The sequence below is a fragment of the Nyctibius grandis genome, chromosome 1 (genome assembly GCF_013368605.1).
Source record: "Nyctibius grandis isolate bNycGra1 chromosome 1, bNycGra1.pri, whole genome shotgun sequence".
Lineage (NCBI taxonomy): Eukaryota > Metazoa > Chordata > Aves > Nyctibiiformes > Nyctibiidae > Nyctibius > Nyctibius grandis.
Window position 1 is genome coordinate 98547338 of NC_090658.1, and position 16332 is coordinate 98563669.

Here is a 16332-nt window from a genome sequence, read left to right on the forward strand (position 1 = left end):
AACATTGGGGGTAATATATGGTAAATATTGAATGCTTTTTTTCCCTTCTACTAAGAAAACCAAATATGAAAAACCTCAGGGATTTTATTATTTGATTATCTGATTTCATTTCCAAAGTGAAGGATTAATATAAAACACATGCAAAGTGACATATCTGTAATTTCTGACAGGAAAAAAATTGTGGCTGTCACATCTGCATTTTTTCTTTTAGACATCCATGAAAGTGTTTTTTCAGCTAATGAGTCATACTGCACTTTATGCTGAATAATGTAACAATTTTGTCCCACGGTGGCACTAAATAACATTTAAGACTTTGGAAAGGCTATTTCTGAATTCACTTTGTAGATTAGAAGGAAATATAATATTTCAAAATTTTGTATGTTTCAAAATATTTTTAAAATAAAAAGTTTCAAAATACAGTTGAAAAGATTGCAAAATTCCATATATTGTCCTGATCCTTTTCCAAGGGATCCTCTTTAAATGTGTTAGGAACATATAATATGAATGGTAAGATACCCATGCAAAGGAAAATCAGATACTTAATATATTGTAACCATCTTCCATATCCCTACACTGAAGTTTTGAATCAACTTTGAAATAAAAAGAGTGAAGTGAGGTATAATTTTTTAACTGCATTTCATGTTGTTTGCCAAAAATGTGGCCACGGAGTAACCAGCACTGTATAAACGTCAAAGGGCAAACACTGCAAGAAAAGGAGCATCACAGAATCACAGAATCACAGGCAGGTTTTGAATGTCTCCAGAGAAGGAGACTCCACAACCTCTCTGGGTAGCTTGTTCCAGTGTTCGGTCACCCTCACCGTAAAGAAGTTTTTCCTCATATTTATGTGGAACCTCCTGTGTTCCAGCTTGCACCCATTGCCCCTTGTCCTGTCAAGGGATGTCACTGAGAAGAGCCTGGCTCCATCCTCTTGACACTTGCCCTTTACATAGTTATAAACATTAATGAGGTCACCCCTCAGTCTCCTCTTCTCTAAGCTAAAGAGACCCAGCTCCCTCAGCCTCTCCTCATAAGGGAGATGTTCCACTCCCTTAATCATCTTCGTGGCTCTGCGCTGGACTCTCTCTAGCAGTTCCCTGTCCTTCTTGAACTGAGGGGCCCAGAACTGGACACAATATTCCAGATGCGGCCTCACCAGGGCAGAGTAGAGGGGGAGGAGAACCTCTCTTGACCTACTAACCACACCCCTTCTAATACACCCCAGGATGCCATTGGCCTTCTTGGCCACAAGGGCACACTGCTGGCTCATGGTCATCCTGCTGTCCACTAGGACCCCCAGGTCCCTTTCCCCTACGCTGCTCTCCAACAGGTCTGTCCCCAACTTGTACTCATACATGGGGTTGTTCTTGCCCAGATGCAGGACTCTACACTTGCCCTTGTTATATTTCATTAAATTTCTCCCCGCCCAACTCTCCAGCCTGTCCAGGTCTCTCTGAATGGCTGCGCAGCCTCCGGCACATCAGCCACTCCTCCCAGTTTTGTGTCATCAGCGAACTTGCTGACAGTGCACTCTATTCCCTCATCCAAGTCATTAATGAATATATTGATTAGTACTGGTCCCAGTACCGACCCCTGAGGGACTCCACTAGATACAGGCCTCCAACTGGACTCTGTCCCATTGACCACCACTCTCTGGCTTCTTTCCTTCAGCCAGTTCACAATCCACCTCACTACCCGATCATCCAGACCACACTTCCCCAGTTTAGCTGCAAGGATGATGTGGGAGACTGTGTCAAACGCTTTACTGAAATCGAGATAGACCACATCCACAGCTTTACCATCATCTATCCACCAGGTTACGTCATCATAAAAGGCTATCAAGTTGGTTAAGCATGACTACCCCTTGGTGAAGCCATGTTGACTGCCCCTAATGATACTGCTTATCCTTGATGTGCCTAGAGACAGCACCAAGGACAAGTTGCTCCATTACCTTTCCAGGGATGGAGGTGAGGCTGATCGGTCTATAGCTACCCGGGTCCTCCTTCTTGCCCTTCTTGAAGACTGGAGTGACATTTGCTTTCCTCCAGTCCTCAGGCACCTCTCCTGTTGCCCACGACTTAGCAAAGATGATGGAGAGTCGCCTAGCAATGACTTCTGCCAGCTCCCTCAGCACCCGCGGGTGCATCCCATCAGGGCCCATGGATTTATGGATGTCTAGATTGCTTAATTGGTCCCTGACCCAGCCCTCACCAACCAAGACAGACTCCTCCTCTATCCTGACTTCTTCTGGGGCCTCAGGGGTCCGGGGCTCCTCAGGACAGCCTCCAGCAGTATAGACAGAGGCAAAGAAGGCATTCAGTAACTCCGCCTTGCTTTTATCCTCTGTCTCCAGGGCCCCCACCTCATTCATCAGTGGGCCTACATTGCCTCTAGTGTTGGCTTTACCTGCAATGTATTTGAAGAAGCCCTTTCTGTTGTCCTTGACCTCTCTTGCAAGGTTTAATTCCAAGGAGGCCTTAGCTTTCCTAGTTGCCTCCCTACATCCTCTGACAACAGACTTATATTCCTCCCAAGTGGCCAGCCCCTCCTTCCATGACCTGTACACTCTCTTCTTCCACTTGGGTTTGCCCAGCAGTTCCCTGTTTAACCATGCAGGTCTCCCGGTACCCTTTCTTGACTTCCTACCTGTTGGAATGCTCTGATCTTGAGCTTGGAAGAAGCAGTCCTTGAATGCTAACCAACTATCTTGGGCCCCCTTAACTGTGGGCATTTACAGGCATTTCCACAGAACTTAAAATGACAAGACAGTAAACAGACAGATATAACTAATACAATTATATCTGTGCTGATTATGAAATTAAGATGAAACTGAAATCCTGTAGGAATCTTGGAAAATGGATGTCAGAAATATTGTCCTATGGGTCTTAAAGGATTACATTTTAATAACGTCTCTTTATGATTACCCCTGATTTACCTGCAGTTCATTTCTGAGAACTTTGTGCCTGTACTTCATCCTTAATAAAACTTTGTATTGATATCGATAGAACATCTACATGAGACATCTTCAAAATTGTGGCATCCTTTAAATTAGCTTAATATAATCAACAAGATCATTGTGAAATACTGGCGAGGGAAAAGGTACCTTAACAGCAAGGCTAGGACATATTTGCCCTTCTCTCACCTCTCCTAAATCAATGGGAGGCCAGTCACACCTTTCACTACCTTGCCAAGAAAAGAGTTTTTTTTTTCATTTAAAAAAAGTCAGACAAGTTTCATCTCAATTTTTGCTTTATATAGCCTTACAACAGTAACAAAAGCTCTAAGCAAAAAATTTACAGAGCAATCACAGTTTACTTTTTAAAAAATAATGCTGCCTGACTAAGCAACTGCGAACTAAGGAATGTCATATTAAAGCTGCATGTTCAAAATATTTCAACTCCTTTTACATTCATATTATGGTACAGTGTGTTCTAAATAATGCTAGGTATTTTTTGTACACAGGGTGCCTGCCTCATTTATTCAGACTTTTTTTTTGTGTGTCTTAAACTCATGAGAGTACCAGGCCTTACTTAATGCTCACCACTCAAATCCCATCTTGAATAAAACAAAGTAAATGGTTTTCTATTCGGCCATTCAAGAGCGTTGGAAGAAAACATACGAGACAGTAAAAGATTTCCTGGCTCAGTGAGTCAAGTTCCCACTGCAGCAAGCAATCACATTTTATAATCTCATTAATAAATTTATCTCTATTTTAATATTGAATATGTTGGCACTTGGACAGTCATGCATCGAAGTCTAACACAAGCCAGTAATTAACATTTTATAATCTCAAATCTTTCTCACCTTAGTATAGAAGCCAAAAAACAGACACACACCCCCCAAAAAAAAAAGGCAAAAAAGAGGCAATGATTGTCTACATAGAAAACTAGAATGTGCTGATGCAGATATTGGCTGCTGGTGGTACGTCTTACAAGTAATTTTTTCAGTATTTACAGATTTTGTACCATGTTAGAAGTTGAAAGCACAGCTCAAGACTATTGATTTCAGTTACAGTTGTTACTGATCAGCTCTTTTGCATAACCTGTACCCAGATATTTCATTTCAGGCATCCAGTTCCCTCCTCTTGCCCCATGCAGAATGCTCTCTAATGTGGCTATTTTGATTTAAATAATTTGTGAGCACTATTTAAGAGTTATGAAGCAAAAGCAGGCTCATTCAGTGGCATCTGTCTGCCTTTTCCACAAAGCCATCCTTTCTTTTTTTTACCACCTTTCGTCCCATTTACTTCCAAACTTACAGTTTCTGCAGTATGGGAACCATTTCCATGGCCTTGTTCATTCGGTCTTGTGAATGAGGGAAACGTTCTAAGGAAAGAAGTGTGGAATCACACAATTTCAGATTACATACAGATTAGATTTGTACAGGCAACCTTAATTACAGCACTTAACTACTGATGGATGACTTTTCAATTTTAATATTATTTAATACAATTTTAATTTAATATTAAACAGACAAACTGAAAAAGTAGAAATTCTGTCGCTTAAAACCAAGTAAATCTTAATTTAAATCAGAAACAGATTATTATTATTTAAATCAGAAATAGATTATAAACCACTTTAGAGCCACTTATGGACCTCTTACCCTCTGCAAGTGAGCTTCAGAGGTGAATAATGTAGAGTCTCAGATCTCAGAATCTAGTTGTATGGTATGAAATAAATTATCATATAGGTATAATTTGATCCCGTTTTTATGCCTTTTTATAAATCCTCATCTTCAGATTCCAGATACCCTCTTATTTTTATTATTGCATTGTTGCCTTGTAGTATTAAATTATAGTATACATTCACTTCTTTTATATGTATATTATGTATATTATTCTGTTGCCTATTATTAAGGACTGGGAAAGGTTTTAAAATGAGAATTGGACAAAGGAGGTAGGGAATTGACTCACAGCGGTGTCAGATAACAGGTAAAAGAAACAAGTGTACTGCCTCTTTTGTGATCTAGTCTCAGCACTCTGGAAACAGTGATGACTGCAAAGTAAACAGAACAGTAGATACGTGATAGCGACGATTTCAGGAGTGGTAGCACTGAAGTGGTGAAGGTGAAAGCAAAAAAAAAAAACCAGCAACTTGTGGATATGTGGGTGTCTTGCAGAGATCTTAAAGGACCTCAGAATCAAAGCGTTTATTAGCTCTAACAGTCGATATGCAACTAAGTCAATGTAAGGATGGTGGTGGGAGAGGAAAGCATCTCAGAATGACAGTCTGCCTTCTGCATCAGTTATGGGTGGGACTGAAGAGAGCAACGAGATATCCCAGAGGGAGCACAGAAGGCAGCCAGGAAGCACTGAGACATTATGTTGTGTGAGGGATGGTGAGGAGTTACTTTAGCTCAATAGAATAAGAAGAAAGACTCAGAGAAGCAAAGACATAAGAAGTGAAAGCCCTCAGACACTCACTTCTATTTTCAGCTTCGCAGAAGAAACAAATCAGAGTCTTTTCCATACCAGGGCTCTATGTTGTAACAAGAAAAAAGCTCCAAAACTTTCTTTCCTCCCAACTCCTCAGCCATCCCTAATGAAAAGAGAGGAATAGGAGCCTCTGAATTTTATCATCAAACTGAGAAATCTCTGAATAAACCACTCATTAGTGGTTCATAAGCCAGGCTGATACTGTGTGTGATGGGAAAGGAAAACAATCCAAGATTTTAAAACTTAGCTCCAATAAATATGCACAATTTAATATACTTCTGGTACTTAAAATTCCATGTGATGCATTATATATCAACAGATATACCTCTGAAGCTGTGTGTTTGAGCTGTTCAGTAACTTTCAGCAGAGGGTATGTTTTTAAATCTGTACCGTGCATCAGGCCAGTTTTGGTTGCAGCTTCTGAGGTTTGCCTTAATCCTGTGCCATTTTCCAGTGCCAAATACAAATGTTCAAAGAAGATGTGAAATTTCACAGATGTATATTACTCAGTTGCAGGCTGTTCCCAGTGTGCATACGATCCTGCTTTTTGAACTTCTCACACTTTGACGTCTCTGTCCTCAAACTTACCATTCTTCATGGGCACAACTCTCCACTTAGAGAAAATCTTTTCGTGTGTCTAATAAACCCACCACATAGCATGAGGAAAAATACCCGTGCTTATAAAGAACATGTAAAAAATTACACATGATGAAGCTCGCCTTCTCTTTAAATCCCTCGGCAGGTTTATGCCCCCTCTTTAAACGACCTCCACAGTTAGGGGCCGGGGAACGCAGGGTGAAGCACTGCCCTGCACTGAGCTCTCCGCCACACCCGTAGCTATTATCATTAAATACCCACCTTTTAAAACGTGCCGTTAGCGGCCCCGTGTTCCTCCTGTCACACCCTCGGCCAGTGTCGCCCCCTGACCCGAATTAACGTGCTCTTTCTCTCCTTCGCCAGTTCGAAATCCAGTGGATGGTGATTCACTGCGACCCCCTGCGACCTCAGCGCGAAGGCTGCGGCGAGCTGCCGGCCCGGGTGAGCGACCTGCCCGCCCCTGCCACTGCCCTGCCCGCCGCTGCCACTGCCCTGCCTGCCCTGCCCGCCGCTGCCACTGCCCTGCCTGCGCTGCCCGCCCCTGCCACTGCCCTGCCTGCCCTGCCTTCCCCGCCGCTGCCTGCCCTGCCCTGCCCTGCCCGCCCCTGCGTGCCCACCACCGAGTCCCTGCCTGCCGCCGGCCAGCAGCAGTCCACAGGAGCCTCATTTTCCCCCCTCCTTTCTGGCCCGAGATGCCTGTTTTTACCGTATCTGCCTGGAATTTGGTGCCTTTAGAAATCCAACCCCCCAGAGTACCAGCAGCCGCCTCATTTTAACCCTTCCCTGACTTACTTTCTTCCCCCTCTCACCCGCTGCTCAGGTGGGAGGCTTCCGAAAGCTGTGCCTTGCAGGCGGGAGGGATTTTCGCAGCCGCCCCCCCGCTGCCGCCGCCTTACCGGGGAGCCTGACGGCGGGAAACCCGTGGGGACGGGGAGGGGGGAAGGTGGGGGTCGGTGCCCAAAGCAACAGCAGCAGGGCAAAGGGTTAAGGCGCTGCTGGCACATTCAGTCCTCCCCTTCCCAGCCTCCAGCTTTCCTCCAATCCCCGCGACCCTCCCCAAGGCGTTCGCAGGCCGCCGTGAGGGGCTGCAGCGGGGCTCTCCTTTCGGCCGCCCGCCCCAGCAGCCGCAGGCCGCTCCCTCCATCGCCATGGCCCGGGCTCTGCGGGGCCTCCTGCCTCTGGGGCTTTTCCTGCAGGTTGTTTGCCTCTGCCTGGCTCAAGTAAGTTTATTCTGACTTTGACTCTGTTTTTCTCCCTTGCAGGTAAGCCAGACGGTAATCGAGGTAAGTGTGAGGGAAGGGACGGTGCTCTGTGCTGAGGGAAAGGGTGCGGGTGAAGAGAGACTGAAGGCTGCTCTCTGTCATGCCCTGGCACTCACCTGCTGGAGGGTTTTCGACCCTCTTTCTCCCCACAGTAGCTGTAGCTGACCCTGACATGGTGCAGGCAAAGGCGAGTTGACCGCAGGGTGGTGGGTGCCATGTGTACGTGCCTACTTTGCTACCTGGTGGGTATCAGGCAGGCGCCTGGTGACATGGCGGGGCTTGAGCTTCATCTACAACTACCGCTGGATGGATTATTACTGGGAAGACTGGTGTGCGGAGGAAAGGTGTCCAGAGCAGCAGCGCTGTGGGGAGCAAGGGGCCAGGCACAGGGCCCCAGCAGGGCCCTGGCCAGCCTCCTGCTCACAGAGCACTGTTGTGGGGCTGCAGCTGGAGCTCGCTCCGAGGAGAACAGAGCCCCCCATTATAGGGAGGGAGACCTGTAAAACTCTTTCTCAAGGTTTCCACAGGCTGGTGGTGCCTCCTGCTTCCCCCTTGGGAGCCTGGTGCTTTGAGAAATCACCTCTGTGGATGCTAACGTAATCCTGAGGAAACAGGGGAAACTGCTAAGTCCAGCGGTGAAGTAGGGAAAGGGTTGTTTTAAGTTCTCTTTGCTAGCACGAACTCTTAGGAAGACTGTCTCCTTTGTGCTGGCTAAGGAGCTAATTAGAGTAGCTTTTAGTGAATTTCAGTGTTTGATTCGCAAACATAACTGTTTTTATTTCTGCCACCCTGTCATTGCCGTATGGCGTTCAGCTCCTCCTGGGCAGGGGAGTCAAGCCTCCTCCGCCTTGCCCTGGCCCTGCCAGCATCGTGGAGTGCAGGAGGGTGGCTGGGCTTGGGAAGGGGGGGTGGGCGTTTAACATCTCGTCTACACTATACCCGTGAGAGGAGCATTGCTAGTCATCATCGCGACAGCTAAGATGGGATGGGGCCTGTGGGTCCTGACACTTGTGTGAGGACACAGCTCTTCCTCATCAGCTGTGATTCCCCCTGACCAATGCACAGAAGCAGCCTCTCGTTCTGCTGGTCCCCTCAGACTGGCTCTCGCAGGTTTGCTCAGGATCTAATTGCTCCTTTTTTTACTCCTTGTCAGAGAGGTCTCCCTGGTCCACCAGGCCCCCCGGGTCCGCCAGGGCCACCAGGAGTTCCCGGTATTGATGGCATCGATGTAAGTGTTTCCCATGCCGTGTGTAGGAAATAGGAAATACCGCAATGTGTACCTGCGTTGTCCTCACTGTCAGCATTTGACCCTGAGGGGTCTGAATATGGCTGGAGATCCACATAGGAACTGATGTGTCTCATACCCAGTAGCGGACCAGGGCGAGGGGAGAAGGTGGCCTTTCAGATTATCTCTGATATGGAAAATACAGGATTATTTATTTTATGTAATCAGCATCATATGCTATGAATATTTGCCTTAAATGGGGTGTAGGGGTTTTATAATTCTAATCTCAAAAGGGATTATGTAGTATCACTCATACTAAAGCAAGATAAGGATTTGCAGCATTATTCCTGGTAGAAGGTACTATGTACTTTTCCCCAGTTCCTGCCAGAAATTTTTGTGATTATTTGTTAGTCTATAACAGAGATCACGTGGATTTAATATTAATTTCCTGCAATAAGAATCAGTTCGGGATTATTCCTGATAATCTGTAAATCAATATTTTTCATGAGGGACCATGAAAGGTTGCTGTAGCTCTGAGTAATACCTTTATTTGCGTATCTTGTTAGGGGGAGAGAGGTCCGAACGGCCCCCCTGGTCCACTGGTAAGTGATTTCAGCAACTTTGCATTCGCTCCCACAAGAGGGGAGGTTTTGAGTTTGGTTCTGCTTCCCCTTGCTGTCTCTGCTTCCCTCTCTGAAACATGCTTAACTGTCCATTTAAATCCTGAAGGGTCCAGATGGGGATGCAGGCAAACCAGGATCCCCTGGCCTGCCTGGAGAGCCAGGAGCTGATGTGAGTACATTTGAGTTTCTGAAATTTCCTCTTTTTTTTAAAAAAAAAACAAAAAATAAGAAAAATACTTGGTTTTAGTCTATTTCTGTAGAAGCATGAGCTCCTTTTGAGGTCTCTGGCTTCCTCACAGCTGCCAGTGAGTGCCAGCGGTGTGCGTACGGGAGTGGAACTTTTCTCCAAGCTGGAAGGTGCTGTTTTGGAGGAGCACAGCCAGGCTGAGGGCGGCTGGGGCTGCAGCTGAGGAGCAGCCCAAGGGCTCTTGGGTGCTGCCACCCTGCGCTGGAGAGGGCGCTGAGCAGCCGTGCTGTGCGGAGGCGGCCACGCTGTGTCCTCTCAGGTCAGCGCTGCGCTCCCTGCGGGGCGAAGAGCAGGGCAGCAAGGGCAAGCGGGGGATCCAAGGCCAGGCCCGGGCAGGGGGGCCCGCTGCGGCCGAGGGCACCGGCGGCGCCCGAGAGACCGAACCGGCCCCGAGAGACCGAACCGGCCCCGAGAGACCGAACCGGCCCCGAGAGACCGAACCGGCCCCGAGCGCGGGAGAGGCCCGCTCCCCCCTGCGCGGGGTGGCCGGCAGGGGGCGCCCGCCGCCGCTCCCTAGCGGTCACCCCCCGGGCCGGCGGGGGGGGGCAGCGGTGTTTAGTGCCTGAAGGGGGGCCGTGGGGGGGTTGCTTTTAGTGATATTAGGGCTCGTTCCCTGAAAAGGAGAAAATGGGAAGAAAAAAAGATTAGATCAGCCCTACAGGCCTGATCACAGAACCATAGAATGGTTTGCGTTGGAAGGGTCCTTAAAGATCATCTAGTTCCAACCCCTGCCACAGGCAGGGACACCTTTCCTCTAGACCAGGTTGCTCAAAGCCCCATCCAGCCTGGCCTTAAACACTGACAGGGAGAGGTCATCCACAGCTTCTCTGGGCAACCTGTTCCAGTGTCTCACTACCCTCACAGTCAAGAATTTCTTCCTAAGATCTAATCTAAATCTACCCTCTTGCAGTTTAAAACAGTTCCCCCTCATCCTATCACTACATGCCCTTGTAAAAAGCCCCTCTCCCGCTTTCCTTCAGGCCCCCTTCAGGTACTGGAAGGCTGCTATGAGGTCTCCTCGGAGCCTTCTCTTCTCCAGGCTGAACAGCCCCAACTCCCTCAGCCTCTCTTCATAGGAGAGGTGCTCCAGCCGTCTGGTCATCTTCATGGCCCTCCTCTGGACTCGTTCCAACAGCTCCATGTCCTTCTTATGTTGGGGTCCCCAGAGCTGAACGCAGTACTCCACGTGGGGTTACAGTGAAGTGTTACTAAAAAAAAATAAACAACCTCCCAGACCTCAGCCACTGCAGACCCTGTACCTGCTGCTGAATCTTCTTTTCACTGTGGAAAATAATACAGAATAATAAAGTTTCATCATCATCTAGTGTTGACGGCCTGTTAGGTTGCATCTCTTGAATAAGTTAGTGGCAACAAAAACGCCTTCATACATTTTTGGGAAACTCTTCATATTTCTCTCGAGAGCAGTGTTTGAAAGCATTTCTTGCAATGAATCAAGATTGTTACATTAGTGCTTAGATCTTATGCCAGGAGGCAGGCAAGCTTATTTTTAATTTACGTAAGTGGTAGAATACTTTTATAATTCAAAACATCAAAAATAAAGATTATATACAACAACTAGTATATTAAAGAATATTGCAAATTGTATAAATGAAGAAGTATATTTATAGAATATTGCAATACTGTAAGAGGTTAATTTTAATTTGCTTTTGAAAAGACATTTAGTGGACATGGAGCTCAAACAGTCTTTAGTTAAACTGTTCAAATTTCAAATCTGTAAGAGGAAATGGGCTTGCCATTAGTGGTATCTCATACAATTTCATTTTTTCCTGAAAATGATACAGGACCATAATCCATTTGTACATGTCAAAACCCCATAAGCAGTTCTTTAAAAAACATTGTCTCTTATAATTTTCGCTTAAGGCATTGTTTTGTTTTCCTTACCAGAATTCATGGTAACACAGTGAGGTGAAACAGAATATTTAAAACTCAGCTCGGCTTTTGATACTTGTTTGCACTTGCATATTCCCTCGTATTAGTGGATGAGTGAAACTGTAATATGAGAATAATGTGTTCTGAAATGGTTAACCTTTTTTATTTTCACTTGAAGAGAAAACATGGGACCTTATTGTGCTCCCACTGTGCATTCAACTTTTAACTGGAGTTTTAGATTTATAATACCTTCTTCCATGTTTGATTGGTGAAGCAGTTCTGACTTTTTAAATCTCGTTTTTCTTTCACGAACTATTTCAGTGTCAGGTTTAATAGAATGAGTAAAGACACTGTACAGTAATTGCTTGTAATGATCATGTAAGCTTTTGAAAGCAAATTATCAGAGAAAACATCCATTTGGGTGAACACTGAGTTGCTGCAAGTGTACCAAAAAAAAAAAGTTGGATGAAAATAAAAGCAAGTCTTTTCTTATGAGTATCTGGAAATTTCTAAGCCGTATAAGCTGGTTAAAAATTTGGAAACAAGAGAAAACAAAAGAACTCCAAATTAATTTGTAGTTATAATATCATGATTGCTTTTTAATTTTAGCCAGATAGACAAGTGTAGTTCAAAGACTAACCTCAAATCCATCCTGGCAGCTTTCTTGATTTTTTATTTTTTTTTTTGGTCAATGAATTGTTTATTTGAAATGGAAAACACTGACAGTTATTGTTTTTAACCTCAGCCATGAAATAAATTCATCAGTCTCCCATTGAGGGGAAATAAGATTGTGTGAAGTCACGCGTTTAGTTTAATTGTGATTTAACTGAAGAATTTTTGAAGGACACATATCACAGGCACTGGTGTTTGTCACCAGAAGCTAGTACTTTGAACTTGGGCAGTTCTATCTGTACATGTAAATACGCATTTGAATTGTAAGTGTCCTGCAGTTACTTATCTCATTTAATAGATTCATTCTTCTGTGTTCTAAGATGTTTTCTGTTGTGATTAAGAAAACCATGTAACCTTTGCATTAACATTGTATACATTACTTCCAAAGGGGTTCACAGGACCTGATGGCTCACGTGGAGCCACAGGACCAAAAGGACAGAAGGTAAGAACAAACTTATGCATGAAATTATGGGATTTTTTTTTTAAGCAGGATTTTTGTTTGTCTCTATGTAAATAATGGGATGCTGCAGCCTTTCTTACGATATTAAACCATCTGTATAATACAGAACAATTGGGCCCTTTTCACACAGTACAAAGCAACTTCCATTCCCTCAGCCAGCAGTAAGGAATGGTGGCATTACTTTGATGACATTAAGGTTGAGCATCTTCAGTAATGGTGAGGCTCTTTCCATCTTGTTGTACTGTAATTATGTCATAGTAATATGCAGTGGGAACGAGAACAGTGAAACCTGACTTCGTCAGCAGTCAGACAAATGAGCTACACATCAGAAATCAGAGTAACCAGCATGTTTGCATTATTTTTTTTGAGGGAAAAAAAGGCCTGAGGCTACATCTTTTTAACATTGAGAAAGTCTTTCCTTTCTATCAAGTCTCACTGAAACCAGCATAGTGTTAATGAAGTGAATAATACTTACAGAATATGTCCACTAAATGGTACCCTCCGAAAGGTGAGAGCAACTTCCTATATGTTGTTTACAAAACCTTATGCTAATGCTTCTTGAAAAACTCAATTTTTGTCTTTTAAAGGGTGAGCCAGGACAGCCAGGTGCTCGTGGACTTCCAGTAAGTAATACATTTAGTATATGAAGAGGCTTTTTAGACCTTAAGTATCAATATAAAGGATTCTTACCATTAAATGTAGTGAAGAAAAGCCAGAAACTATTTCTGAGCTTTCAAAGAACTCATAAGATATTATAGTAGTACATTAAGGTACCTTCTTGTGTTTATATCAAAGTGTGCAGTTATTACTTAATGGACATATTTGGTTTGTATGCTGTAGAAAAGAAAGGAGTGTGTGTGATGTGGTCACAAGTTTTGGACGCATACTGTTGTTTTCCATTTCTTTGTGAAAATGCTGTAGAGACTGAAGAGCCCATGTTTTATTTGCATAAATTGATCAACAGTTGTTCCTGTTTCAGCTCCTTGTTGTGCGTTTAAATGGGATCACTGAAGTGTAAATGCTGTTTGGGACTTCATGTGCTTTTCCTTATGAAAACAAGACAAAATATGAGAAAGGACATGCGAAGAGTACTGTTCCAGTTGACATGCAGATGGATTTGACATCCATCTTTGGGGGCTGAACATAATTTTGAATTTTAGGAATTTTACAGAGTTGAAGTGAATGATGGTTGGCATGTAGAAAGTTAGATTATATAGGAAACCGGGAAAAACCTCAAGGAAAATGAGTAATGGAACAAGATGACTGGCTTGAAATTGTAATAGGGCTGTACATGATTAAAATTTAATTAAAAATTAGATTGATTTTGCAGAAATTATTGGAATTAAATAGAAGAGGTATTGTGTTCCGATATAGCACTCCTTGCTGTGAAATTCTATATCTTCGACTGTGTCTTTGTATTTTTGACCCCGTCCCATTAACTTTCATTAAATTTATATTAACCAGTCATTTTGATATTTGGCCAGAGAGGAAATTATAATGTTACTCTTGAAGATGTTACATTATAGACATGTTCAAACTTAAGATGAATCATTCCATGTGTACATTTGTGTTTAATTTTCGTGGATGCTGTTTCTTACCTGAAAATCTGGAAGATAGGTAATAATTTTATAATGACTGGTCAATGTGTATACTCAATATATGAGCTAAATTTAGTCACAGAAAATAGCAGAACTGAGGTAGTTTCTAGGTCACTGAAAGCCCTACATTTTTCTGTTAGGGGTTGAGGTTTTTTGTTTGTTTGTTTATTTTCATTTTTTGCTGTCAAGTAGATGAGGAAATGATTTCTGAGTTGTTTGCAATACATTTTAAAATGTGTAGCTGGAATGAAGAGATAGCTTAACTCTGTCAGATATGTTACTCAGATGATATGGACAAAAGTGTACATGAAAAGAACTGCTATGGGAGAGGAAAAAATGAGGAATTAAAACTGAATTACTGAAATATTAGGTTAAAATGCTGTAGTATTTTAGCCTGTCAATTGAAATAAAAACTGACTTGGGGAAAATATACATGATTTTACCTCATCATTGATAGACTAATGTGAGAATGAATACTTTAAGAGCCTTCAGAAAAAGGGGGTATATAAAATATACATAAAGAGGGTTAATCTCAACTTAGAAGTGGAGATGTTACTATGGGAAAGCAGCAAACTGGACCAGCTTGTCAAGGTAGAATGCTGATTCTGTTCAGAGCAGCACTTACCTGATTCAGATCTTCTGTGACCATATTTTGGGACTGTAAAAGCAATAAATCTGATGAGAATTTGGACTATTGTGCAAAATTTAGTGATTTTTGTTTGCCCCGAGACTTTCAGTCTTAAGGCGATAACGCTTCAGTAAACCTCAATAGGGATTGCTTTTGGAGTCATTCTGCCTCTGCTTAATAAGCAACTGGACCTTGTATTTAAAGGTGAATCTCAGGAATATGTACAATGAGGAAATGAGAATTCTTAGTTATTTAAAGGTAAAGAAAAGATGGATATACTTAGTCACCTCGTGTCATTACCCTTGTAATTATTAAGGTCAAGGTTAATCCTTAGACCTCACATTTTGGAAGAAGCCTAGTGTTTGATTTTGTAGTTCCATGGCTGTTAACCCATACTTGCTGAATCCATATGGAAAGGTTAATTCTCAGAATAAATCTCTTGGGGAAATTCCATTTATACAGGCTTTCCTTTTGATGAATGGCTCTAAGCTGCTGAAGAAATAGAACAGTTAGTGGAAGTTTCTCAAAATGGCCAACACAGGTCATCTCACCTTTAGTGAGATTAAACTTAGAGTAATGAAACCTAATAATAATAAAAAAAGAGATAAAAGTGGTAATGCTTGAGTGTGATGGTTCTAATTCTCAGATTCAGAGACTTTTTGAGAAGCTCTTACTACAAGTGTGAATTAATGGGGCTGTTTAACCTTTGCAGGTCTTTGGTTTGATCCATGAGACGTCATTTACTAGAAACATAGTGAGCACACTTATGAGTCTGTTTACTAGTTATATGATTAATTGAGTATTTAGGTGTAATTATGCACTGCTTTGAATTCAGTTAGTGGCCTTTTGCAAGCGGAGGAGTCTCTGGATGATTATCCAAAGATTTCTCACAAAACCCCCTCGCTTAAGTTGTTAAAATGCTCAGTGCAAACAGAAAGTCAGAAGCCTTGGCTACAACATTAATAAGTTTTAAATTATTCTCACTGTTTCTCAAGCTTATCCAGTGGAATTTATTTGCCACGTTAGGACTTCAGGGTAACTGAAAGAAAAAATATTAAGTATCTAAAGTTTTATATACGGCATCTGCTTTTCTGCTTCTGTCACCCGTTCCTCCCCAGAACGTATCCTGGCAATCTTCAGTTATCTTCTTTTACTCTCCGTTTCCTCTATTTTTTCCTGCTTCATAATTTAGTTTTAATTTATTCTGTTTGTCTCATCTCTTTTGTGGATAGTCTCTCAAAAGACAGATTCACAAAATTAGTAGAATACTTCTGATTAATTTAAGTAATTTACCACCAAATATGCTGATGTTCTCTGATCCTGGCCCTGGTAAATGGACCTGCAGCTGCTAAGTTCAGTGCCTGTGTTACTCTCTTCAGTCTTTCTCCTCGGTTAAGTTCCCTCTAACTTTTCTATTAGCTGATACATTGCTAGTGTTTTACAGATCTGACATATGGGTAGGATTGTATGTATTTAGTGATAGAGAAATTTAAAATATTTTAAGGTCTACTAAAGCACAGCTTCTGGCACAAGGTGAACCTACAAATACTGATATGTGACTCTTTGTGGTGGATGATGGCTGGTCCGCATTGATGATGTGGAGGTACTTAGCAGAGCTACAGGGTGAGCGTCTCTGAACCAGGTGATTATAGACTGTGGGTTACTGCCCATACCCGTGCACTCCATGTGCTCTGTG

General features: G+C 43.1%; 1 protein-coding gene across 1 annotated transcript in view; it reads left to right on the plus strand.

Moving 5' to 3' along the window:
• Positions 1–16332, plus strand: part of COL9A1 (collagen type IX alpha 1 chain) — an 80413-nt gene that overhangs the window by 15871 nt on the left and 48210 nt on the right. Inside the window, 7 exon segments of the mRNA XM_068396419.1 lie at positions 6395–6472; positions 7294–7314; positions 8447–8521; positions 9085–9120; positions 9248–9310; positions 12339–12392; positions 12998–13033. Of these exon segments, the coding sequence (XP_068252520.1) occupies positions 6395–6472; positions 7294–7314; positions 8447–8521; positions 9085–9120; positions 9248–9310; positions 12339–12392; positions 12998–13033 (363 nt within the window).